At 34.2% G+C, this 25655-nt stretch overlaps 1 protein-coding gene across 8 annotated transcripts in view; it reads left to right on the top strand.

The window, feature by feature from the left end:
* The first annotated feature begins 5026 nt into the window (after positions 1-5026).
* The window catches only part of LOC123557576 (protocadherin Fat 1-like), a 159277-nt gene continuing 138648 nt past the window's right edge, over positions 5027-25655 (top strand). For all 8 annotated transcript variants that reach the window (XM_053543887.1, XM_053543886.1, XM_053543883.1 and 5 more), the window contains exons 1-2: positions 5027-5183; positions 9783-13120. In XM_053543887.1, the coding sequence (XP_053399862.1) occupies positions 9793-13120 (3328 nt within the window). In that variant the 5' untranslated portion in view covers positions 5027-5183; positions 9783-9792. The remainder of the gene's footprint in view (positions 5184-9782; positions 13121-25655) is intronic.

Below are 25655 nucleotides of genomic sequence, written 5' to 3'. Positions count from 1 at the left end.
TTTTATGATCAGGGTGTCATTGTCAACCTAAAGTGACGACCTTTTCAACAGTATATTACATTTGACATTTGAATACAGATAAGCGATAGTAAATCGACAAGAAATATTGATAAGAACGAATCAAACGTCAGTTGGACAGATGTGCAAGAATCTTTTGTCATATTGAAAGATGCTTGAATATCTAAGCAAGTAACTTGCAAAATACATGTCTACGCTGAACATTGTGACTGAACATAAGCTCCACCATTTCCATTTACAACATGTTTTACATTCACATTTTCATAGCATATCCTTTCAATAGCCGTAACGTACTAAAACGTATTTGCCTCTGGTGGCCAATTCACGCTTCTGTAGAATCAACATTTATAACACAAAATTAATTTTGAAAATATTTCTCAAATGCCTAGGTCTGAAGCTCTCAAATACGAAAATATCTGACATCCGAGGCATAAACTGACATTTTAATACAACATCAAAAAGGACCCTATGAACGATTTGCCGAAGTTCCAAAAATCTCCATACATTGTATACACATTACGGACCCCTGTGGGAATTGCTTTTTTCTGCATTTCTTTTGTCCGAGTGCAAATAATAATCTTAATACATTCATATATTTTCATTGCAATATAGAAACAAATACTAAAATTACTAAGTCTTGTAATACCAAAACCAGTTCTCTCTTGCGATATCTTAGTGGTACATTACCCGTATAATCAAGTCATAGTATCGTTAGATGCAAGATTTGGTAATTTGTTCATTACCAATAATGTTCACTAACACTATGAGCGCACGTGGAATTTTCTGTTCTGTAGTAAATATCAATATATGCAAGGTAAATCGAAAAAAATCTGTTAACTGGGCTCCTTAACAGAGTTATGACAACAAGCCCCTACGACTTCTACAAACAAACCAGTTTTATGATCAGATTGCCATTGTAAACCTAAAGCGACGACCTTTCCACCAGTATATTACATTTGGCATTTACATACAGGAAAGCGATAGAAAACGGCAACAAAATTTGATAAGAACGAATCAAATGTCAGTTGGACAGATGTGCAAGAATCTTTTGTCATATTGAAAGATGCTTGAATATCTAAGCAAGTAACTTGCAAAATACATGTCTACGCTGAACATTGTGACTGAACATAAGCTCCACCATTTCCATTTACAACATGTTTTACATTCACATTTTCATAGAATACCGGTATCCTTTCAATAGCCGTAACGTACGAAAACGTATTTGCCTCTGGTGGCCAATTCACGCTTTCGTAGAATCAACACTGATAACACGAAATTAATTTTGAAAATATTTCTAAAATAGCTATGTCTGAAGCTCTCAAATACGAAAATATCTGACATCCGAAGCAAAAACTGACATTTGTAGACAAGGTCAAAACGGACCATATGAACGATTTGCCGAAGTTCCAAAAAATCAGCATACGTTGTATACCCGTTACGGACCGCGCTGTGGGAATGGTATTTTTTTCCGAGTGCAAATAATAATTCTAATACAAACATATATTTTCATTGCAATATAGAAACAAATACTAAAATTACTAAGGCTTGTAGGAATAAGGTCAGTAATTCGGTCGAAAATGTGCTTCCCTGGTGCAGTCGAAAGAAGTCCATAATAAATAGATCCTAATTTTCCCATTTTTTGCGCAAATTCGTGTAGAACGAGTGCTTTAATCACCATTTTCACTACTAGAATATATTCTGCACGAAATGAGACGGTTTTCATGTTCATACACCCCACATGGCAAGTTTTGCAGATTGAAACCGGAAGTAGGTGTTTACTGCGCGGACGAGAGCAAATTATATGCGCCATTTTTAGGGTAGCAGACCACAAGTGACTGGCATTTCACTAGGAACTACATAACCCCCTATTTTCTTTTCATTTTTTTCCGTTAATTTGTGATAGAACTTTCATGAGAAACAGGTGTAGGAAAAAGTGATGTTATCTAAAGATACGTAAAGACGACCTGAGGTTGTCGTTTCTTATATGAAACAAAGAAGGATTTGAATTACTGACCTTTAACCTGTAATACCATAACCAGTTCTCTCTAGCGATATCTTAGTGCTATATTACCCGTATAATCAAGTCATAGTACCGTTAGATGCAAGATTTAGTAATTTGTTCATTACCAATAATGTTCACTCACAGTATGAGCGCACGTGGAATGTTCCGTTCTATAGTAAATATCAATGTATGCAAGGTAAATCGAAAAAAAATCTGTTAACTGGGCTCCTAAACAGAGTCATGACAACAAGCCTCTACGACCTCTACAAACAAACCAGTTTTATGATCAGGGTGTCATTGTAAACCTAAAGTGACGACCTTTTCAACAGTATATTACATTTGGCATTTGAATACAGATAAGCGATAGTAAATCGGCAAGAAATATTGATAAGAACGAATCAAACGTCAGTTGGACAGATGTGCAAGAATCTTTTGTCATATTGAAAGATGCTTGAATATCTAAGCAAGTAACTTGCAAAATACATGTCTACGCTGAACATTGTGACTAAACATAAGCTCCACCATTTCCATTTACAACATGTTTTACATTCACATTTTCATAACATATCCTTTCAATAGCAGTAACGTACTAAAACGTATTTGCCTCTGGTGGCCAATTCACGCTTCCGTAGAATCAACATTTATAATACAAAATTAATTTTGAAAATATTTCTAAAATGCCCAGGTCTGAAGCTCCCAAATACGAAAATATCTGACATCCGAGGCATAAACTGACATTTTAATACAACATCAAAAAGGACCCTATGAACGATTTGCCGAAGTTCCAAAAATCTCCATACATTGTATACACATTACGGACCCCTGTGGGAATTGCCTTTTTTTTGCATTTATTTTGTCCGAGTGCAAATAATAATCTGAATACATTCATATATTTTCATTGCAATAAAGAAACAAATACTAAAATTACTAAGTCTTGTAATACCAAAACCAGTTCTCTCTTGCGATATCTTAGTGGTACATTACCCGTATAATCAAGTCATAGTATCGTTAGATGCAAGATTTGGTAACTTGTTCATTACCAATAATGTTCACTAATACTATGAGCGCACGTGGAATTTTCTGTTCTGTAGTATATATCAATATATGCAGGGTAAATCGAAAAAAAATCTGTTAACTGGGCTCCTAAACAGAGTTATGACAACAAGCCCCTACGACTTCTACAAACAAACCAGTTTGATGATCAGATTGCCATTGTAAACCTAAAGCGACGACCTTTCCACCAGTATATTACATTTGGCATTTACATACAGGAAAGCGATAGAAAACTGCAACAAAATTTGATAAGAACGAATCAAATGTCAGTTGGACAGATGTGCAGGAATCTTTTGTCATATTGAAAGATGCTTGAATATCTAAGCAAGTAACTTGCAAAATACATGTCTACGCTGAACATTGTGACTGAACATAAGCTCCACCATTTCCATTTACAACATGTTTTACATTCACATTTTCATAGCATACCGGTATCCTTTCAATAGCCGTAACGTACTAAAACGTATTTGCCTCTGGTGGCCAATTCACGCTTCCGTAGAATCAACACTGATAGTTCACGAAATTAATTTTGAAAATATTTCTAAAATAGCTATGTCTGAAGCTCTCAAATACGAAAATATCTGACATCCGATGCATAAACTGACATTTGTAGACAAGGTCAAAACAGACCATATGAACGATTTGCCGAAGTTCCAAAAATCTGCATATATTACGGACCCCTGTCGGAATGGTATTTTTTTCCGGGTGCAAATAATAATTTTAATACACACATATATTTTCATTGCAATATAGAAACAAATACTAAAATCACTAAGGCTTGTAGGGATAAGGTCAGTAATTCGGTCGAAATTGTGCTTCCGTGCTGTGTAGTCGAAAGAAGTCCATAATAAATAGATCCTAATTTTCCCATTTTTTGCGCAAATTCGTGTAGAACGAGTGTTTTAATCACCATTTGTACTACTAGAACACATTCTGCATGAAATGAGACGGTTTTCATGTTCATACACCCCACATGGCAAGTTTTGCAGATTGAAATCGGAAGTAGGTGTTTGCTGCGTGGACGAGAGCAAATTATATGCGCCATTTTCAGGGTAGCAGACCACAACTGACTGGCATTTCACTAGGAACTACATAACCCTCTATTTTCTTTTCATTTTTTCGTTAATTTGTGATAGAACTTTCATGAAAAATAGATGTAGGAAAAAGTGGTGTTCTCTAAAGATACGTAAAGACGACCTGAGGTTGTCGTTTTTATATGAAACAAAGAAGGATTTGAATTACTGACCTTTAACCTAATATAAAAAATCCCCTTTTTTCACACTATTAACCTTTTATATGTTAGTCAAATGAAAAAAAAATCGATGACAAAAAATCCGGTCACAGTTCATGACTGGATTTTTTGTCATCGATTTTTTTTGATGACCGGATTTTTTGTCATCGATTTTTTTTTCATTTGACTAACATGTATAAAGTATATTTGTGTGAAAAACAAACAAAAAAAAACATCTTTCTTATATTAAACAAAAAAATATATACTGGACCCGTGCCTGTCGCAGATTCGCGGTAATCCTGATTGTAAATACATTCTAGTTTTTTTTTGTTTTTATTAAATCTTTTCCGGCCATTTGCGCATGCAAAGCACGTATCTTATAAAGAAAGATAACTCTTTCTTACATACATTGATAAAAAGTTGATTATGTCCCATTGTTAAATGTCGCGGCTCGTGTCTTACCTGTGTTGCGGTCACATCAAAGGAATCGACTGTGTTTACACCTGTATATATGATTGACAGGGAACTCCGCCCTGGGAGGCAGGCCATTTTAAATTTATCCGCAATAGTTTTAAAATCGACATTTCTTTCAAATAACTGTAAAAAAACATATCAATAAGTAATTTCTAGTAGAAATTCTACAAATAAGCTGAAAGTCGATCTTTTACTTTTGATGCGTATGTAGCTTCACGCGAAGTTTTTGTTTTGCGGACTACTTTTGATGATACGGCAGACAGAGAGGAGTAATTTGGTCCAGCTGTGTTTGTAGCTTGTTTCATTGATAAACAGTGTGTTACACGAAAAGCATTATGGTGGAGAAGTTATTGGATTCAAATTCGAAATAAAACCGCGGATTCTAAACATGAAGTGTGTCGCTAGGTAAGAATGGCATAGAAATATTCCATGAAGTGGATTTAATAATCTTGTGTGCATGACGGGTGCGGATTTCAAATAAATTAATGTTGTTACCTGTGGACTAATTGTCACATAGTGGGATTTTCAAGTGGGTGGGGTACGGACATGCTAAAAGTTTTTATTTTGTTTGTGGATTTGTAATTTAAAGAAAGCGTGACAGTTGTATATTTCTCTTTTGTGATTTTGTGTTTGGATTAGTAGTGTGTAATAATGAATAAAATATCACCTAGGATTATTTTTATGCAATATTTCTAGGAATTATTGGCACCCTTTCAGATAAATATGTTTGTTTGGTTTCACTTTCAGTAAAATGAAATGGGTTGGTTGCATATCAACATTTGCAAGAGAAAAAATTGATACCTACCTTATCTGGCCTATAGGAATGAACAGAGGCTATAGTGGGGTTGATCTGGAGGTGACCCGTTCAAGTCTATTCAGCCCTCTAGTGTGAGCTTTAAGAGCTTGTCTCCCTAATACCAACATAAGGGGGCAGGGACTGGTGGTCAAAAGTACCTACCGGTACATGAGGAAATCGTACTGTTGTAAAGTCCATGAAGCAGCTGCTTCAATTAGTGTTTACATAAGTTATGCAACAAACAAAGAAAATACATGCAATGGAATGCTAAAATGAAAATGCATCAGTGCAGCCTTTTAAAGTTTTAACCCAGTTGTACACATGTTAAATTTCAAATAAAAATGTTTTTAACTCATTGGAACAAGAAATATATTATCTTTCATAAGGTTAAGGATCTCTTTATGTGAAACACCAAATATTGCCTTTGAAAGTATTTGAATAGCTAATTCAGGCCTGAGGCATGGACCATTGTTTTAACTGTGTTGACATATACAATAATGTGCATAAATCACACAAGAATATGTCAGTATAAAGTGCTTTTTGTGTCTTTTGTATTCAACTTTGCAAAGGAATTTTAGCCATGACATCTCTTAAAACCATCTTTTTTTGTTTAATAGTTCAACCGGGTAAAAATTTCTAGTTTTGTAGCTTCTTCCACTTTAATATAGCCTCTGTAATATTTTCACAAGTAAGGCACGATTCAACAATTTTTATGAAATGTCCATTAATAATTTTAAATAATGTTAAATGGAAAGATACATGTATCTTCTAAAAATAACAGATATAATTGTGTTCAAATTTTTCTATAAAACTATGGTGAGAGTCATTTAAGTTGAACCATTTATCTTCAAGTTTAATGGTAGGGTTTAAGAATAAGATAAGTACAATGGAAACTCTGCAATGTATAATGTACTCTGTAAAATCATTACTGTTTGTAAGGGACTTATTTTCGTGGATATCTTGGTCTGTTCAATTCATAAGTATGATAAATTTAAATTTGAGCTGGGAAATAAATTTCTGATTAGCATTTATTGACACCCTTATCATGCTGGACACGACTAATTCTACCTTTGTGACCAGTGTAGATCATGATCAGCCTGCACATCCATGTGGTCTGATCAAGACCTGACTGTTTGCCATTCTTTGGTAAGCACCCCTTTAATGTTCAGTTAATGGTACTGTACAAATTGAAAGATGGACAAGTTCATTATAAAAATTTAGCAGGAAATGTTAATATGTCTTTAAAATGTTAAAGCCCACACTTTTATTTAGACATTTTGGTTGAATCCATAAAATTTGTACAGTTGAAATTGTTTTAATGACTTACAGTGCATGATCTTTTGTGTGAAATATTATTTCTCACTTCATGCTGAGACACATAAAGTATGTTTTTTGTTTTAAACATTTTTTCATCAGTACATTCACAATCTCGAAGCATAAAACTGTACGTTTTCATGCCTTGCGGTTTATATTGTCATAAAGAACTCCTCGTGAACTTTAAAGATAGTGTCATTGTATTTGCATGAGGAGGTAGAAATTTGACATGTATAATACCCTCTGCTGGGCATTGCACACAAACGTGTGCCCTCATCTGTAAAATACCGATATGGATCAGGGCCAGAGACTTATTTTAAAATGTATTTTAAATTAAAACTTCTTCTATATAGATGCAAGCAACAGAAATGTTATATTTTAGAAAATTGTTTGGTAAATGAGTGTAGCTTCAACTTACTTTTCGGTCATAAATTTTTATTTGCAAAGAACACATAGCATTGTTCTTTTTAAAGAGACTTAGAGACTTTAATTTCAGTCGTAATTGCTCTGCCTCTTTCTTTGCCAAGATCATTTCTTATCTATCATTGGGAAAATATTACATTAGGGTGAGAAGTTTACCAAATTTATTTATTTAGTTGATCATTTTTTTGTCGACAGTTGTCACTTCTGCTCGCCAGGGGACCATGGCACAAGCATGATGTTTACCGATTGTTTGAATATTTAATCAATGGACTAAAATGTCAGATTATGCGTTTTGAAAGTCTGTTTACACACATTTGTAGTTTGCACTTATTCAAGTTTAAATAGATCACAGCTGTGTCCAATCGTAAGAAATCTAACATTGGCAAATTAATTTGCTGACATGAGCCAAAAATAAGATTTGTGGCATCATGGGGTCTTGTTTGATTTTAAACATCCTATAAATGTAGATCCGTCGTTCATATGCTGAAAAATTGCTGAAAAAGACGTTAAACCCGAACACACAGTCATATAAATGTAGATATTCAGCTATTGTTATTTATGAGAATTCTTGTCAATCGAACGCTAAGTTCAACATTTTTGATACTATTCAGTCTTTAAAAGAGTGACAAAAAACCCATTTTTTTTATTCTTCAGATTTTTTCTTTCTTTTGGTATAAAATTTGGACATTTTGCATTTTTAGATGGTTTAATGGTTTCCCGAGGCCTTTGATACATTTTTGCATGCCAGGTTTCATATCAATTGGTTATGCTAGCATTTGGGCTGAGTGATTATAAATATGCAAGTATGAAAAAACAATCTTGACTTTTTCTAATTTTGAATTCAGCAACACAGATATTTACATAATGTTAAAAAAAAAAGGTGATAGGGCCAGGTGTGTTGGTAATTAAATATTCTGCTAATTTAAATTGATGATTTTAGAAATTATCTTTGTAAGCTGTAAGTCATTGATTTTGAAATGAGAGCCCCAGGGGCCGTGTAAACTGCATGTGTTTGAAACCTCATCATTTATATATGACTTGATTTAGATCAGCTTGTACTAACATTATATAATATAGTCTGTCTGTTAAATTAAACGGTTAAATTAAATGTATACTGTACATTTTACTAGGTTTACTCAGCAGTTTAAAATTAAGTACAGTAGTAATTATATTAAGGCCTGTAACGGGGCACTTTCCTCCATCATTATCAGTGTTTCTTGATACAGATTGAAGTAAAAAAACCAGTCTCCAACATTTACGTATTCAAATGAGTCTTTATTGTTCTTAATTAGTAAACGTTTACAAAATTTCTACTTGGTTTTAAACAGTTTTACCATTAGATTATATTTGCTTCTTACTCAACCAAGATACAATACTCTCATTATTTTTTTATATAAAATTCAGCCATGTGTAAACTGTTAAACTATACAAAAGGAACTTTTTCTGTTTCTGTGTAGGTTATTTTTTTTACAGTCTGCTGAATGTTTGGTTTATATATCTTAATCAACAGTAACGCAAATTTTTGTTATAATGTATCAACTTTTAAGGGCTTTGAAAAAGTCCCAGATTATAGAAGAGATGTCTTTCTGTCTTTCCTAAAAGGCACATAGTTGTGGCAGGTGTCTGCGCAGTATTAATTTTTCTTCAAGAGGGAGACAGGGAAAATTTGCACTTTGTATTGACACTGCAAAGTAAAACACTTGTATCTTTATTAATGGTTTGTCTGCTTGTTAGCTTAGAAATGTGCAAGTTTTTCCAGAGTATCAATATCTCTTCCACTTGTGATTGTCTGCAGTATCTGGAATTGTGTTGCAGAAACCGCCCCTAATGATATATGTTTAATGGAAAAATCTGGGAGTTATCAGCCTTTTCTGCTGTACTGTACTTGAGAGTTACATTCCAGACCCCACCAAAAATATTATGCATTGTTTTGGGAAAGGATTTTTACATGACATTGATTTTCTTTCATTTTAAGTAAGTCAAGACATTATTTTGTTTAACATTTTGTGGCTTAACATTTGTGCTATATAGGATTTTGTAAGAAGTACAGTGTGTCCCTAAAAGTTTAAGTACACTTTTGTTTTTGTTTGGTGTTTAGCTGATAAGGCAATCAGTGTTTACAAATATTTTCTTTCTGACAAGTAACAGAAAGGAAAATTAGTGTGAAAAATAAAATACTTGCATTGATAAGTAATAAAAGTGAGAGATAAAATTTCTATAATAAAATTGTAGTCGGCATTCAAGTATATGAGAAATAATTTTATCTGACTTTAATGGTCTTTCCATATATTTCTCAAACAGTGACTTTTATTTTTACAGAAATCTTGATATTTCATTTTGTTTTGAAGGTTTTATGACTTGATTTTGAAACAGAAGAAACAGCATTTTCGATAAGAAATTTGAGTATTCAAATTACATCTTGAATAGAAATATAAAGTAATAAAGCTGATTTGAATATTCTTTTCTTTCAGGAGATGAGCCATGCAGCTGAAGTTGAATACTGCAGTCCTGTTGCCAGGGACAATATGGACAAAATGGCTGATATGGCTCACCACATTCTCCATAGCAACATTTGCTGCGGCAACAACAGAGACCTTCAGATTGACCAGTCTTCACTTCACACAGGATCAGTACAATGTGACTGTTCCAGAAAATTCTCTAGGGAAAACATTTGTGACTCCAGCTTCAAAGATGGGGATTTATGTACCAGAAAATATTCCGGTTAAAATAACATACCAGATTCTAGATTCAGAAGATGATTTATTTAAAGTTGAGGATCACTTGGTTGGAAATTTCAATTTTCTGTTAATCCGAACACATTCCGGTAGTTATGGGAGACTTAATCGAGAATTTAGGTCCGAATATCATCTTCGGATTAAAGCTATTGCACAAAGCAAAGGCGCATCATTTGAAATGACAACTTATGTTGTTGTTTACATATCGGACGTGAATGATCTTCAGCCGCTGTTTGACTACGACTTTTACAATGTCAGCGTGCGCGAAGATACACAGTTACACACAAGCATTGCGCGAGTATCTGCATATGATGGAGATGAGGGCATCAATGCACAAATATATTATAGTTTTGTCCAAAGGACCAATGTTTTTGCCATTCATCCAACTAGTGGCGTAATTTCTTTAACGAGACCACTGAACTATTACCTTCAAAAGGTGTATTCGATTGACATGTTAGCACAAGATCGTGGCCCAGTTCCGCCACAGACTTATAGAAAAAGACCAGCTAAATTACAAGTGAATGTGTTAGAAGTGAATTATTACCCACCAAACATATCTATAAGAAAATTGCCAAATTTATTTGAACCCGGACAAGAAGAAATAGTTCTAGCTATTGTAAAAGTTAAAGACAGAGATAGAGGGGAAAATGGAAAAATTGGGTCAGTTGAAATTGTGAAGGGGAGTCTGGATGGAGCTGTTACTTTACATAAGGGGGTGCAAGATGGAGAGTACAGGGTGATACTTAAACCATCTCGGAAAACTTCTGTGCCTACCCCAGGTTTTAATGTGACCTTGAAAGCAGAGGACAAAGGTCAACCTCAATTATCAGCCAATGAAACATTTTATGTAAGTGTATTTGATACTAGAGTGGTTCCAAAGTTTTCTAAGTCAGTTTATAATGTTTCAGTGGAAGAAATAGCCCCTGTTAATACCCCTGTAACATTTGTTATGTCTGAACTTTCTCCAAGTAACTTTGATGTGAGATATGAAATAGTGGACGGTAATCAGGATAATTTGTTCAAAATAAACCCTATATCAGGCCTAGTTTCTACCTCAACTCTTATCAATGCCGAAAAAGTCAAAAACGTTCAGCTCAAAGTGATTGCGTATGATGCGGTGAATATGCATCATTCAAACAGTGATTCGTGCATTGTCAATATCACTGTGATAGATAACAACGACAATGCTCCCCAGTTCGACATCACAGACAATGTATCTGAGATATATATCCAGGAAAACCTGCCAGTCAGTTCAAGCATTTTCAAAATTAGTGCCACTGATAGAGACCAAAATGACAATGGTAAAATTAGCTTTTCAGTAACAAACAGCCGTCATGTGCCATTTGAAATAGAGCCATTTACTGGTATCATAAGAACAACTGAAGTACTGGATTACGAAACTATGAGGCTTACATATAAATTGAATATTAGGGTTTCGGACTGGGGTACCCCATACCCTAGAGAAGATGAAATGACTTTTACGATTAATCTACAAGACATCAACGATAATACGCCACAGTTTGAGAAAAAGGATTGTTCGGGATATGTTTCACGCGATGCTCCAGTCAACACTGAAGTAGTAATAGTTGCAGCAATAGATTTCGATGTAAATGATATAATTCAGTATCGAATAATCGGCGGAAATGGTGATAATTGTTTTGGTTTGCATCGCGAGTCAGCTAGAGTCTTTCTGAACTGTTCGCTCAGGGATATGCCAGATGAAAAGCGATATTTGCGTATCGTTGCTCATGATGGAATCCATGAATCTGCACCTGTTGATGTTGAAATAACATTGGTTAATTCAAAACAAAATTCGCAGCTTTCAAACAGCCTTGCCAACATCCAGTGTCAAAAAACAGATATATTTCAAAAGTTGCAAGATCTTGTGATAATGTCAAGGCAAGCTAACACTCAAACAAATTATGGAATTCCGGAAACACCTGTGGTGGCACCAGTCAACAATCCACCTGAATTCAACGACACCGTTCCCACTAGTCTTGAAGTGTCAGAAGGATTAGCCATAGGGACAGTACTTGCTAAAATTGAAGCTGTAGATTTCGATCAAGGATATAATGGAAGACTCGTGTATGTCGTAAGATATGGAGATATTGGCGGTCATTTTAAAGTTGACATGTACACTGGTAAGCTAATGGTAATGTCTAAACTGGACAGGGAAATAAGAGATGAATATGACTTATTAATTGAAGTTTCAGATCTAGGTAAACCTTCCTTGTCAACGAATACTTCCATCGTTGTAAAAATTCTAGATGAAAATGATAATGCTCCCAAGTTTGAGCAGGATGTATATTCTGTCGTAATTTCAGAAAATATCAATAGAAATGCTACTGTCACACAAGTTTCAGCTTCTGATAACGATCTCGGTAAAAATGCAGAAATTACTTACACAATTGTTTCCGATACCGACCATTTCTTGATAAATCCAAACAATGGCATGATTGTCGTTAACAAACCGCTTGATCGCGAAAGGCATCCGGTTTATACTGTTCTGGTTCGAGCTTCTGATAAAGGTGAACATCAGATTAGTTTAAGTTCAACGGCAACAGTTCTGGTTGAACTAACTGATATAAATGATGTAGTCCCTGAATTTACGCCTGATTTATACAGTGTTCGAATCCGTGAAGATTTGCCGCTTGGAGCTGTTGTTACCGTAGTCACAGCTGCTGATACTGACGAAGGCAAAAATGGGGAAGTTCAGTACCAGCTTGTTTATGGAGAAGATTACTTCGAAATTGATTCCGATACGGGAGTGATCAGGATAATCAAAAGCTTGGATTACGAAACTCGGCAAGTTCACAATATAAGTGTTCGCGCACAAGATGGCGGAGTTCCATCACTAATATCAGTGTGTTTCATAAATATTGAAGTTGTGGATGTGAATGAAAATCTGTTAGCACCAGTGTTTGAAAATTTCTTTGCATATGGATACGTCAGTGAGAATGAGCCTGTCGGTACCACAGTTATGTTTGTAAAAGCTTATGACCCTGATGGTGATGGCGTAACGTACTCGATACGAGATGGCTCTGGCCTTGGAAGGTTCACAATCGATTCAAATGGTGGGTATTTTGTAAATTTGTGTGTTAAAGAATCTTTCTTGTTTACAGTTGTAACCATGTTCTCAAACAACTGACATATTAAAAATCATAGTCTTTCAAATTGAATGGTCAGGTCAACTCATGCATGCAAGTTCACAATTAAATGATCAAGCCTAGTCACAGCCCCTTTCTAAAATATTCGTCAGAATTAAAAATGGGGGGAAAATGGAGTTCAAACTCAAATTGTAACCTCCAGTAAATCGGGACATAGAACTTTAAATTGGTTAATCTGTTCAGCTTATTGGCCAGACAATATTTGTCAGAATGTAATATTTATAACTTGATAAGCTTTTCTTTGGACATAACTAATACTTTAGGTATATAGTCTATTCATAAAATGTTTTACACGCTACGATAAGGAGTTAAAGTACAAATTTTCTTATTGACTGCGTTATGAATGGGAATCTTGTTACACTGTTTGAGTCCGTCCAACATGTTGAAAATAATGACTTCAATATTTGAAAAGGCTTGATTTCGGTTAAGTAAATCACTAAAGTAAACTTCCAATGACGATCAGGTATCGTTGGACGAATAGATAATTGTATACATGAACGCTGTTACAAGGCCGTTGACGGTTTTCTAAGTAACAAAATTGTCTTGTCAATGAATTTTTATGATTAACTGATAATTTTAAGAAAGGTTTTGTGGTAGGTTTTCAAGTTGAATGAACGTTCAAGTGTACGATTATCGAAACATTTAAGACTTTAAGCAGACACAAGTGGCATTACGAACAAGAGTCTAAAATTCCCTTTATAATATGAACAGTAGCTTGTTTGAATAACTAAATAATGTAAAAACAACTTGGTAACACAAGTGACATTGAAATTTATTGATGGTTGCAGAAAAGGGGGAAAGGAGATGTAGAAAAGGAGGGGGTTGGGATGATATTCAGCTGTAGGTATCATAACTTTATTGAAGGTTATATGAAAGGAGAAGGGTACAAGGGAAAAGGGGGTGGGGGGTGTAGGGTAGGTGAGAGTAGGAAGCTTATATTGTTCGTTGTGGGCAAGGTGACAGGATTTCAGGAAAGTTGTGTAAAACATGGGATGCTTACAAAATATTTGCTATAAGGCCTCAATTTCATTTTCAGTTAGAAACTGTGATAACTCCTGTTCATTCTGGACTGTCTTTAATAAAACAAAAACAGATCTGAATTTTTTTATTGAGGAAGGGCAGTTATAAGGAGTGCACATTTTTCAGCAGTTTCAAAGACATTTTAGTATTCTTTCCGGCATACCTAAGCATGTCATTTGGAATGTCAAGCCCTGGTTCATGATTCCTTACCAAAAATTTGTGTTTGTGGTCAAAGGAGGAGGTACCTATTACCACTGTGAAATTTCATATTTAAACTGTTCTACCCATGTTTGTGTGAGGTTTTTGAAATGACACCCTCTTATTTGTTTTGCTGTCATGTTTTGGTGAAGTTTTATCTCTGAATCTACCATTTCATTGAGAAAGACTGTTCATTGAAGCTTGAAATGGTAAATCACCCAGCTCTGACGATTGTGATCATTTAAAAAAGAAAAACAAGTCTATTCGTGTAAATTTAATGAAAAATGATGTTTCATTATGTATTTTGTAACAATGAAACAATATATATGCAGTGTAAGGTAAGGGAGTGAAAGGGAACAAAATTATTTTAGAGCATAATGTCCGATTCAGATGAACGATGGAGAAGACCACTTTGATAGTTGACTTAATCTTTTATTTGTTTATTTGCATCAGCTGTAGAATGTAACCGATACCGTAAAATTTGTCAAAATATTTTTAAGTAAATTTTTAGCTCATCTGATTTTTTGAAAAAAAATGATGAGTTATTGTCATCACTTGAGCGGTTGTCGGCGTCGGCGTCGGCGTCGGTGTCGGCGTCTGCGTCGGCGTTGCTTGGTTAAGTTTTATGTTTAGGTCAGCTTTTCTCCTAAACTATCAAAGCTATTGCTTTGAAACTTGGAATACTTGTTCACCATCATAAGCTGACCCTGTATAGCAAGAAACATAACTCCATCTTGCATTTTGCAAGATTTATGGCCCCTTTTGTACTTAAAAAATATCAGATTTCTTGGTTAAGTTTTATGTTTAGGTCAACTTTTCTCCTAAACTATCAAAGCTATTGCTTTGAAACTTGGAATACTTGTTCACCATCATAAGCAGACCCTGTACATCAAGAAACATAACTCCATCTTGCTTTTTGCAAGAATTATTGCCCCTTTTGGACTTAGAAAATCAGTTTTCTTGGTTAAATTTTATGTTTAGGTCAACTTTTATCCTAAACTATCAAAGCTATTGCTTTAAAACTTGCAACAGTTTTTCACCATCATAAGTGGACCCTGTACAGCAAGAAACATAACTCCATCCTGCTTTTTGCAAGAATGATGGCCCCTTTTGGACTTAGAAATACCAGATTTCTTGGTAAAGTTTTATGTTTAGGTCAACTTTTTCTCTTAAACCATCAAAGCTATTGCTTTAAAACTTGCAACTGTTGTTCACCATCATAAGCTGACCCTGTAAAGCAAGCAACATAACTCCATCCTGCTTTTTGCAATAATTATTGCCCCTTTTGGACTTAGAAAAATCATTTTCTTGGTTGAATATTATGTTTAAGTCAACTTTTCTCATAAACTATCAAAGCTATTGCTTTAAAACTTGCAACAGTTTTTCACCATCATAAGTGGACACTGTACATCAAGAAACATAACTCTATCCTGCTTTTTGCAAGAATGATGGCCCTTTTTGGACTTAGAAAATCATGGGTAGGACAATATTTCTATTATACAAAAAAAATCAGATGAGCGTCAGCACCTGCAAGGCGGTGCTCTTGTTTAAAGCTCACATTCATAAATAAATATTATCTGCTTTCAAGCAAGTCATCATGTAGGTGTAAACGCATTTTTTTTCGAATATCATATTTTGCAACTTAGCGACAGACGATCTGAAGGATTACCTGCCTCATTACATAAGCTTTAAATTAATAAAACCTCCTGCGTTTCATGCATTATAAATGAATCTTAGCCAAATGCTATTTTAACCCGGGGATGAATTTGAAGTAATGCAAAAGCTTTGAAAGCTTTGTGAACACGAAAAAAAGTGGATCTAAACTGCACATAAATCTAAAGAAATTGACGTTTTGCGAAATTAGAACTTGACCTTTAACCCCACACCTGTGCCAAATTGTGGTTTAAATTTCTCCGCTATTGATCTAGAGATCACATGAATCTGCTCTACATATACGGAAGAAAAGGCTGAGACGTTGTCAGTCGGTGGTAGTCGGTCTCCATTATCTAGCGATTGTTTGTAGAGCATGCATGCATATTGACAGAATTGTTTAGTTTAGAGAAGGTATTTTCCAACATCGTGATGAAGGATTAAGTCGTCCAGATCTGTCGGCTCGAGTTCGCTTCTGGGGAAAATCTAGTGGTATATATGTCATAAGGCATGGTTGTCACAACATTAGAGCTCAGATCTATGACCACAAGAGTCAGTTGATTGAAGCTGTTTCGATGAACTCGCATACATGTACACTGCGTCCCGTTTCAGATGGAAACTTTTCATCCTGAAAATTATAAAAATATTAACTTAATGATAGCTATATGTGATTTTTGATAAAATTTGATGGCAAATTGAAATTTTAAGACAAAATTATATCATAAACTATATCAAAATGAAAGGTGAATAACTAATGATGTCGCCATTTGAAATCTTGATTTCTTTTATTTCTTGCTGTCAGAAAAGATAAAATATAAATGTCGACTGATTTCTGTCTATATAATTAAGATAAAATAAACAGGTTATGCTCATAAGTAAACAAGCGATAATGATTGTATAGGGCAGTTTGACATTTATTGTTTTAGCGATTCGTTTGTCAAAAACAGAAGTTTTTCTGTCTCTTTCTGGCAAATATATGATTATCTGACACTTTAATGGATTGACATAAAAAGACTTAGTCAAGAATAAATTGAAATGTCTAAAAGATCAGACAAATTGGTCTCGTGTTTCGTTTCGGAAAGGAAAGACCCTTTAATAATCATGTTGCAATATAATTAACGCAATTATACAAGACTGTAACCTGTTTGAAACCTGTAGAGCTCTTTTAACCTTTGAAATTTGAGCGCCGAGACCTAACACCAAGTTTTAAATATATAAAACTGTTTGCGGTTAGGTTTTGATAGATTGAAAATATTACATTATAATATCTGAAAGTCAAATATTATTCTTTGACAAATACTTTATTGGATATAATTAGTACTGATCTCATAAGTGACAAAGTTGGCACATTCGAAATTCATGTTTTTAATTGCATTACAATGCATACAAATATTCTGTATTTTGGTCTTACTTCTACTGTGAAGGTTTAGGAGTATATCACCAAAACACAGAAATATTTTATAAACGAACAACATCGTTACCAATATTTTACCTGACCATTACATGTTCTGCCGTACTGTCCCGTACTGAAAATATTCTGAAAAAGTTGTCCCCCTTTGAAAATGAATGCCATTTGTAAAGAAATAAAAATAAACAATCGCTGAAAACTGTGTTCCACCTAGTTATGTGAAATTTCAACACTCGCACGCTATTACAAATGCATCAAAACAAACATTTGTAACAGTTCCTTGTAAATGGTGAATTTTTAAAAGCGCTTGACTGTCTGGAAGTGGGGCCTGTTTAAACAGTTCTTTTTTCGGAATTCAATGCTTATATCGGTATACTGACACTTGTTTTGTAGAGTAATATAAGTAATATACACGCTATCATTACAAAAACAACACAACAAGTGTCAGTATACTAAAATAAACACTGAATTCCGAAAAAAAGACTTCCTAAATGGGACCCACTTCCGGGCAGTCAAACGCCTTCAAAAACTCACCATTTTCAAAGAACTGTTACACATGTTAGTTTTGATTCATTTGCAATCGCATGCGAGTGTTGAAATTTTACATAATTAAGTGGAACACAGTTTTCAGCAATTGTTTATTTTTATTTCTTTACAAATGGCATTCATTTTCAAAGGGGGACAACTTTTTCAGAATATTTTCAGTACGCGACAGTACGGCAGAACATGTAATGGTTAAGTAAAATATTGGTAACGATGCTATTCGTTTATAAAATATTTCTGTGTTTTGGTGATATACTCCTAAACCTGAAGGTTTTTTTTTTTTTTAGAACTTTTGCTTTTGTTATATTTGATCACTCTTATAATATGAAATAGATTATTCTGAGGTAAATCCAGAATCGGTTATTATTATACTAACAAGACTACAAGCAGTCTGAAATAGAAAATATACAGTATCAGTGCCCGCTATTTCTTTCGGAGTATGAGGAATACGGTCCAAGGGGAGAAGGTGTGTTTAGTTGTTTGTTGTTCTGAAATGTACTTTAAAAGTTCATTGACACAAGATGAAATAAATTCTTAGTTTTTAAAACCTATTCAGTTAGTACTGAAATACCGCTGACTTGACGATATTATTTATTTGACAGAAAGAACATTATTTTAGTCTTTATGACAGCGGTGTGACAACTTTGGTGGAATATTAAGTAATCAGGATTTGAAGTAAATTGCTGTTTTTATGATGTTTTTCGAGATAAAGCGATTAATCATTATTATCATGATATTATCTTAGATGATATTTCCAAATATAGTTATTGGCATTTGACAGCTATAGCTTGTTACATTATGTCCAGGGGGTATAACGGTGGATAAATTTTCATGACTGGCAGGCGGATTTTGAAAAAGATAAATTGAAAACTGTGGCGAGTACGCAGAAAAATTGAAAGTCATTTTGACAGTTAGGGTTTATATAATAGTTTTTTTGATGTCGCTTGTTTTTCTAACTGTAAAAGTTGAAGACAGTTTGACAAACGTTCCTGTAAGGTTTGAAAGGGAACCACTTTCATGGACGATTGTCATAAAACGTCAAAGGTCAGATTTAATGCGAAAATTACCACTTACCTTGTGTGAGTTTGTTTATTCTTTGGAACATATATCAAAAATATGATCTTATAATTAGGCACCTGATTTGGCTTGAATCTTGTCAAAGGTCTAGTTTTGAACAAAGGGTTTTATGTATGGAATAATATCGCTTGTCAAATGTAGGTCAAAGCCAAGCCTTGGGTGACTTTATAACTATCGACACATGCAATCATCAAAACAACTTTCGAAAGGGATATAAAAGGTGACTTAATATTTTACAATTATGCGCGAATGAGTAAATAGACAAATGGACAATGAATGGTTCATAATTCGTCAAATTTATGTGTACGCCTGAGGAAAGCACTTATCTCTTGCCTTTTTAGTCGTTATTAAAGTCGTAAATCTTTGCCTCTTCTTAAATTATGTACGCAAACATAAACCAAGCAAACAGGAGTTTTATGACCATTATTGAAATGGCAGCACGGAAATCCGTGTTAATATAGCATTCCGCGCTACTGATAGAGTAATGTATAAGTTATCCGAAGTCAACAATGTCCCCATTGGCAAACGAAAGCTTATTTAGCATAACTAATTTTATGTTGAAAACCATTTAAATCTTGCCTTTTTGTTTTAGATAATTGTAAATCTTTTCTTTAAAGTCCCCAAACTCACAAACTTATAATATAGTTATATACAATTGTACATAATGGTGGATAAGTTTTCATGACTGGCAGGGGGATTTTAAAAATGATAAATTGAAAACTGTGGCGAGTACACAGAAAGTAATGAGTCATTTTGACAGTTACATTTTGTAGCATGCACTGCTCTTGGGATACCAATCAAAAGAAATTATGCATACGCTCCACTTTGCCTAGGTGGTGGGAGTAGGGGTGGCGGATGCAGAGAGAACCGTCAAGAATTTTTAAACAGATCTTTATGTTTTTAGTCTAAACCTGGCAGCAAGGGCAAATCTATGTCCTCCAGAACTATTTTTAGGACCTCAAGGTGTAATTCAGCATTTACTTACCAGTAGGACCATATTTGTATTCTGGGTGTGGTCTTTCTGTTTTACTGTAATCCATTCATCTTGGGATTTTGGATGAATACACATTGTTTTTAAGTGTGAATAATTAACTGACAATAAAATGATTATTTTCAGACAGCCTGAAGACCTGTAATTACCTGTAAAATACTTTTAGGCTTTTTGATGTGCAAATTTTAAAGGCCCACCTGGGATATTGCTGATTTATGATTTCTAAATGTACCTTTTTATTGTGAAAAAAACTTATATGTAATTTAATGTGTTATATCAATTTGCCTTTGTTGTGTTCTAAGGCAATGAGGAAATATAACATTATTGCATTTTTTCGAGCAGATATTCAGTTGTCTATGTAAGATTGATAATATGAATGACATAAACATTTCTTACTTGCAGATGTTAACAGTTTCTTTAAAGTCTCACAGTATACTAGGAACATAAACATTTCATAATGGTAACATAATAATTTGCGTAATTTGTCACATATTGGAAAACTTCGAACAAAACTTGTGAAAATTTGACAGTTGTTTATGCCATATTGCGTGAACGTTTGTTTCAGTACTATTGACAAATTCAGAAAGTTTGTTCAAAATCCAATAAGTGTTACACAATTGTTTTCTTTGCAGATCTTGAGGATCTCTTTATTTGTTATGTTATTGCAAGTGCAAAGGCATAAATGCAGAATAGAAGCGTTGATTTCATTGCCTTTTTTATGTTGAGCAAAGTGGTTAGAACTTCATCGCTTTTTGTCGTTCTATAATGCATGTAAAAACACATGAAGACGTTCTCCTGCAGTAATTGTTGGTCCAGATGTCGATTGTATAGGAGTTATTGAATCTGTACCGAAAAAGAAATGGCGGCTGAAGATGCACCAGCTGCGAAACGGTTATTTGCCGCACATGTCAAAAACAAATATTTGCGCGGTTATTATGTGCATGTGGGTTTACAAGTATGTATGAAATAACATTCCTTTTTGTACACTAAAACTGATATAAGAATAATTGCGTTAGTTCTTTATGGTAATCAGAAGACCACCCAGCGGGGGTCTTAGCAAAGATTTTATTTATATCACGATAGTTTGCTGAAGATATAGACTCATTAATATCTAAGTCAGTAAGCGTAATTAAAAAGCATGTGCTAGACTGAATCTAGTTATGTTTTTTTGCAAGCCTTGGTGCTAAAAATTTTTAATTTTGTTCAACCACAGGCCGATAAACGACGCAGAAAACCTTCCTCTGTTCTGGAATGGCAGTTTTGTCATTAAAAGCAAATTACTTCCTAACATGACATTCATTTAGCCAAGATGACAATATTAAATTAAGATGAATTTAATCAGTTAATTGGTATTCTGCAATATTGGATGCAATTAGTATGTTGCATTATTCATTGACCCATGTGCCATTCCGAGACATTTTTGTGGCGTTAGATTCCCTTGGCATGCAAAATTAATAAATTGCTTCATGTTTTGTGTGCATTTCAAAGTTGTTTTTAAATGCAGAAACAATTAATGTTTGTTACATTGAGATTCCCTTGCCATTCAGAAATAGATTTAGAATGCCGATGTTCTTCGTATTCTGAACATGTCATGGCTGTTTGGAAAAGAAAGCAGAAACCTTGCATACACTAGCATTATTATAATTTAATCAAAGTGGGGATATTTCTTTCTTAGTTTCATAACAAAATGTTGAATCTGCCTCATATATTTGACTTCTGTCCACTTTTAACTTTTAGTCATTTCGGAGTTCTGTTAGCCTTTTTTATCATTGGTCCTTAGTGCCTTTCAATGTATGTTAGCACTTTTTTTTCTACCTAAAAACATTTGATTAACCCTTAGACTGCTGGCGTCAAGTGATCAAGTGATCCTGCCTTTGCGACCAACTAGTGCAGACCAAGATCATGGTCTGCACTGTTCGCCATCCAGTCACTATCTTTTTTGGTAAGCACCCCTTTTGACAGTTAATTGTACTGTCTAAATTGAAAGATGGACAAGTTTATTACAGAAATTTATCAGGGTAAGGGTTAAATCAGCTGCAAAATGCTTCTGATGATTGATAGAATATCACCACAAAAGCATTATAAATTTTCAGTTGATATTTGCTGTAAACTTTCGTATATTTCCTGTATCTTTGGGTAAAAATGTTACGCGAAGTTACCGACCCTGATCAAGAGGTAATCATGGTTACTGATGTATGTATAACATATATAATTATTATTGATCACCTTCTGGTGTCAGTGCTTGTCAGTCACGAAAACCTCTCCATGGCTACTATATACCCATTGCACCACCAGTACAGAAGGTATCCTAATGATTAGACTGGTGACAGTTTTTAGCCTGGTGACAGGTTTTAGCCCAAACTGCTATAGACTGGTTAGCTAATCTTACATCATGAAGTGCAACAAACTTGTCACAGCTGATAATGAATAATACAATTTGTTGACTTCTGCAAGCATAATAATATCTAATTTATCCCCTTTTAAATTTGACTTTTAAATAAGTTTTGGGGCTTTTGCAGTTTCAAGAGGCCATAGATTACAAAGTCTGACTTTGATAGCTGAAACAAGTGGGGTAATATTAGAGATAGTGTTTTCATTTATAGTATCATTTTAGAGTCAAACTGTTTTTTTGTTAAGAACATTATTGCCCTTTTGGCAGGCCCAGGATTTTTTCAGGACTGATCCTGATTTCAGGCTTTTGATTGCTAGAATTTCTTTATATAACTGTATCGGAAAAAGACATTTCAGGCTTTGGAAAGTGGATTTCAGGCTTCTCATTTTTAACTGAATCCCAGACCTGCTTTTACCAAAAGGTTGATTGTCGTGCAAGTTTTGCCATGTGGCAGAGAGGCAAAATTGTTTTTGGAAAACTTAAGGTGAATATTTTTCCTTTGTTATATTTATTTGTTCAAATTTTGATATTTCCTAAGTTCTAGAATAGGTACGAAACTCCATAAACTTATGCAAGGGAAATTAAGGATTGCAATCATGAGACCCCCATTCATGAACATACATGCAATTTAGGATGTTATAATTTATTTTCTTTTAACTTTACACCTCACACTGTGTTCAAATTTCAAGTTTAGTCATACAGTCCAAGGAAATAATAAACAAACTTGGGTATTTTATTGTGGTGTATGGGTTTGTCTTGCGGTTATCTATAAAGGAAAGATTAATTCTAATATCAATAGCATTAAATTGATTATTTCCACCTGTGTTTTCAGTATTGCTGTTTAAAAGACCTTATTTGGATAGTGGCAAATTTGTTTTATGCTTTGCCAATTATTGGCTGGACTTTCCAAAACAGTCTTGAGGAATGGTTCTAAACAGCAAGAGACATTGTTTGACTTTGTTCGGGAAGGTTTCCAAATATTGACATTCGTCAGATGTCATTGTTCTTTAATGAAAGGCAGAAATTGAGACGATGTTCTGCAATAAGAATCCATACTATGTCAAACTGACAATACACAGAGAATATGAGTCGTAGACCCTGTAGTCAATACACTGGCAACACACTGACAATAAGAGTTGCAGACTCTGTAGTGAATACACTGGCAACACACTGACAATAAGAGTCGTAGACTCTGTAGTGAATACACTGGCAATACACTGACAATAAGAGTCGAAGACCCTGTAGTCATTACAATGGCAACACACTGTCAATAAGAGTGTCAGATCCTGTAATCAGTACACTGGCAACATGCTGAAATAAGAGTCACAGACTCTGTAGTCAGTACACTGGCAACACACTAACAACAAAGTAAATGGTAATACAATGGAAGCTCTACACACTGACAATAAGAATTGCAAACCCTTATTACAATCAAATTGACAATACATTCTGGCAACACACTGACAACAATCTAGTAAATGATGGTGTCCTTTTAAAACCAGTAGTAGTTTGAACTTTTCTTTTCAAAGCCATATTGTCATGGTCAATGCTAGATTGTCAGTTTATACTGCCAACAGTACAACAATGTATTTGCCAGTGTGAATCCAGTGAATCCAGATTTTGAAGAGACTACTGCCATAACTTGCTTTTCTTTTTGTTAGGATAATGCGACAACTCCTGAAGGCCAAGATTAAGTCCTTGTGTCTAAGAGCAAAGATCACCTTTGTTTTTTACTGTTCATATAAATTATTATGCTATCTGAAGTAAAATTTGCTTTTTCATTATGTAAGGCGTAGTAATTATTTTCATAATGTAAAAGCGTAGCAATTATTCAAGCATTCCGAACCAGATTGCTTGGCGGCTTATTCTTTGTTACATTTTAAGTCTTTTGCTTGATTTAGTATCTAGAAAGAAAAGCGTTAAAGTTTACATGTTAATAACACTACAAAATCATAATCTAGTGTAATATTTTGCAAGTTGGCATTAGTATTTTACAACTTTGAGAATTATGGCATTAAATTTGGCTCATTACACGTCCTAAGATTCATAAATTTTTCAAAATTTTATTTACACACGAAAGTGAAATCTTTGTTCAAATACTCGATAATGAAAATTGTTATGGTATTAAATGTAACTTGCGTTCATATTGCATACAATAAAAGTTGAAAAGGCTGTTCACGTTTATCGTAAGAAAGGTCGGCTTGTAATTGGATGCATTCATGACATTTCAAATGATGTTTGATTTGGAAATACTTCAATATATGTCAAGAAATTCATTTATTTTTTAATTTAGTGGAAGGAATTTCTATTTCTATCCCTCATCATTAAAGATCATGTATTATATGTATCATGCAAATACAGAGATTTCAAGTTATGCATAAATTTCTGTTTCCGCACTTTTATAAAGCTGCAACACATTTTATGATGAAATGTTTTTAATGTTAATTAAAAAAATTCAGTATCTAGGAAGCACACTTAGATATGGCTCTTTAAATTTGAAAAAGAAAAGAAAATGACAGTTTTATAATTTGTTAATTATTAAACATTCCCTTACATATGCATAATTTATGCAAATCAGATTAACAATGCAACAATTGACAAGTAAAAATCTATAAATTTGCACTGTTGGCAGTATTTATGCATCGGAATGGCTCTCCATATTATCAGATTTTTGATGAAATAGTAACCAGTTTCCATGACAACCAATACGGGTCAGAGTGGTTTTTAAATCCTGTTTAACTGAAGTAGATCTGTACACTTGTCATGATAGTCGAAAATCTATTTAAATTTGATAAATCGATCCATCCGCAAATTACCCATGAGGCAGTTTTGTGGTCGGTTATCCATATGTAAACATATGTGATTATAATAACAACTTAAGAGTTTGTTTGGTGCAAATATAAACTTTCAATTTTTGAAAGCGGACTATTGAAATTGAGATCGGAAGTTGGCAGAAAGTTTTGCAGTGGCCCAGCTGTTTGTTATACAAATAATTTCTTCAGAAATTTTGATGCTGAAAACCTTTTAAATATATTTGTTCTGAAATGCCTTGTTAAAAAATGCTTGCACTTCTTAAGTAGGTCACTCAGTCAACATGTATCATATGCAGTGCTTTCAGTATGTCTAATTCATTTCAGCACAGACTGACATAAATTCAGTTGCA

The sequence above is a fragment of the Mercenaria mercenaria genome, chromosome 5 (assembly GCF_021730395.1).
Source record: "Mercenaria mercenaria strain notata chromosome 5, MADL_Memer_1, whole genome shotgun sequence".
Lineage (NCBI taxonomy): Eukaryota > Metazoa > Mollusca > Bivalvia > Venerida > Veneridae > Mercenaria > Mercenaria mercenaria.
This window is presented reverse-complemented; position numbering and strand designations above follow the sequence as displayed.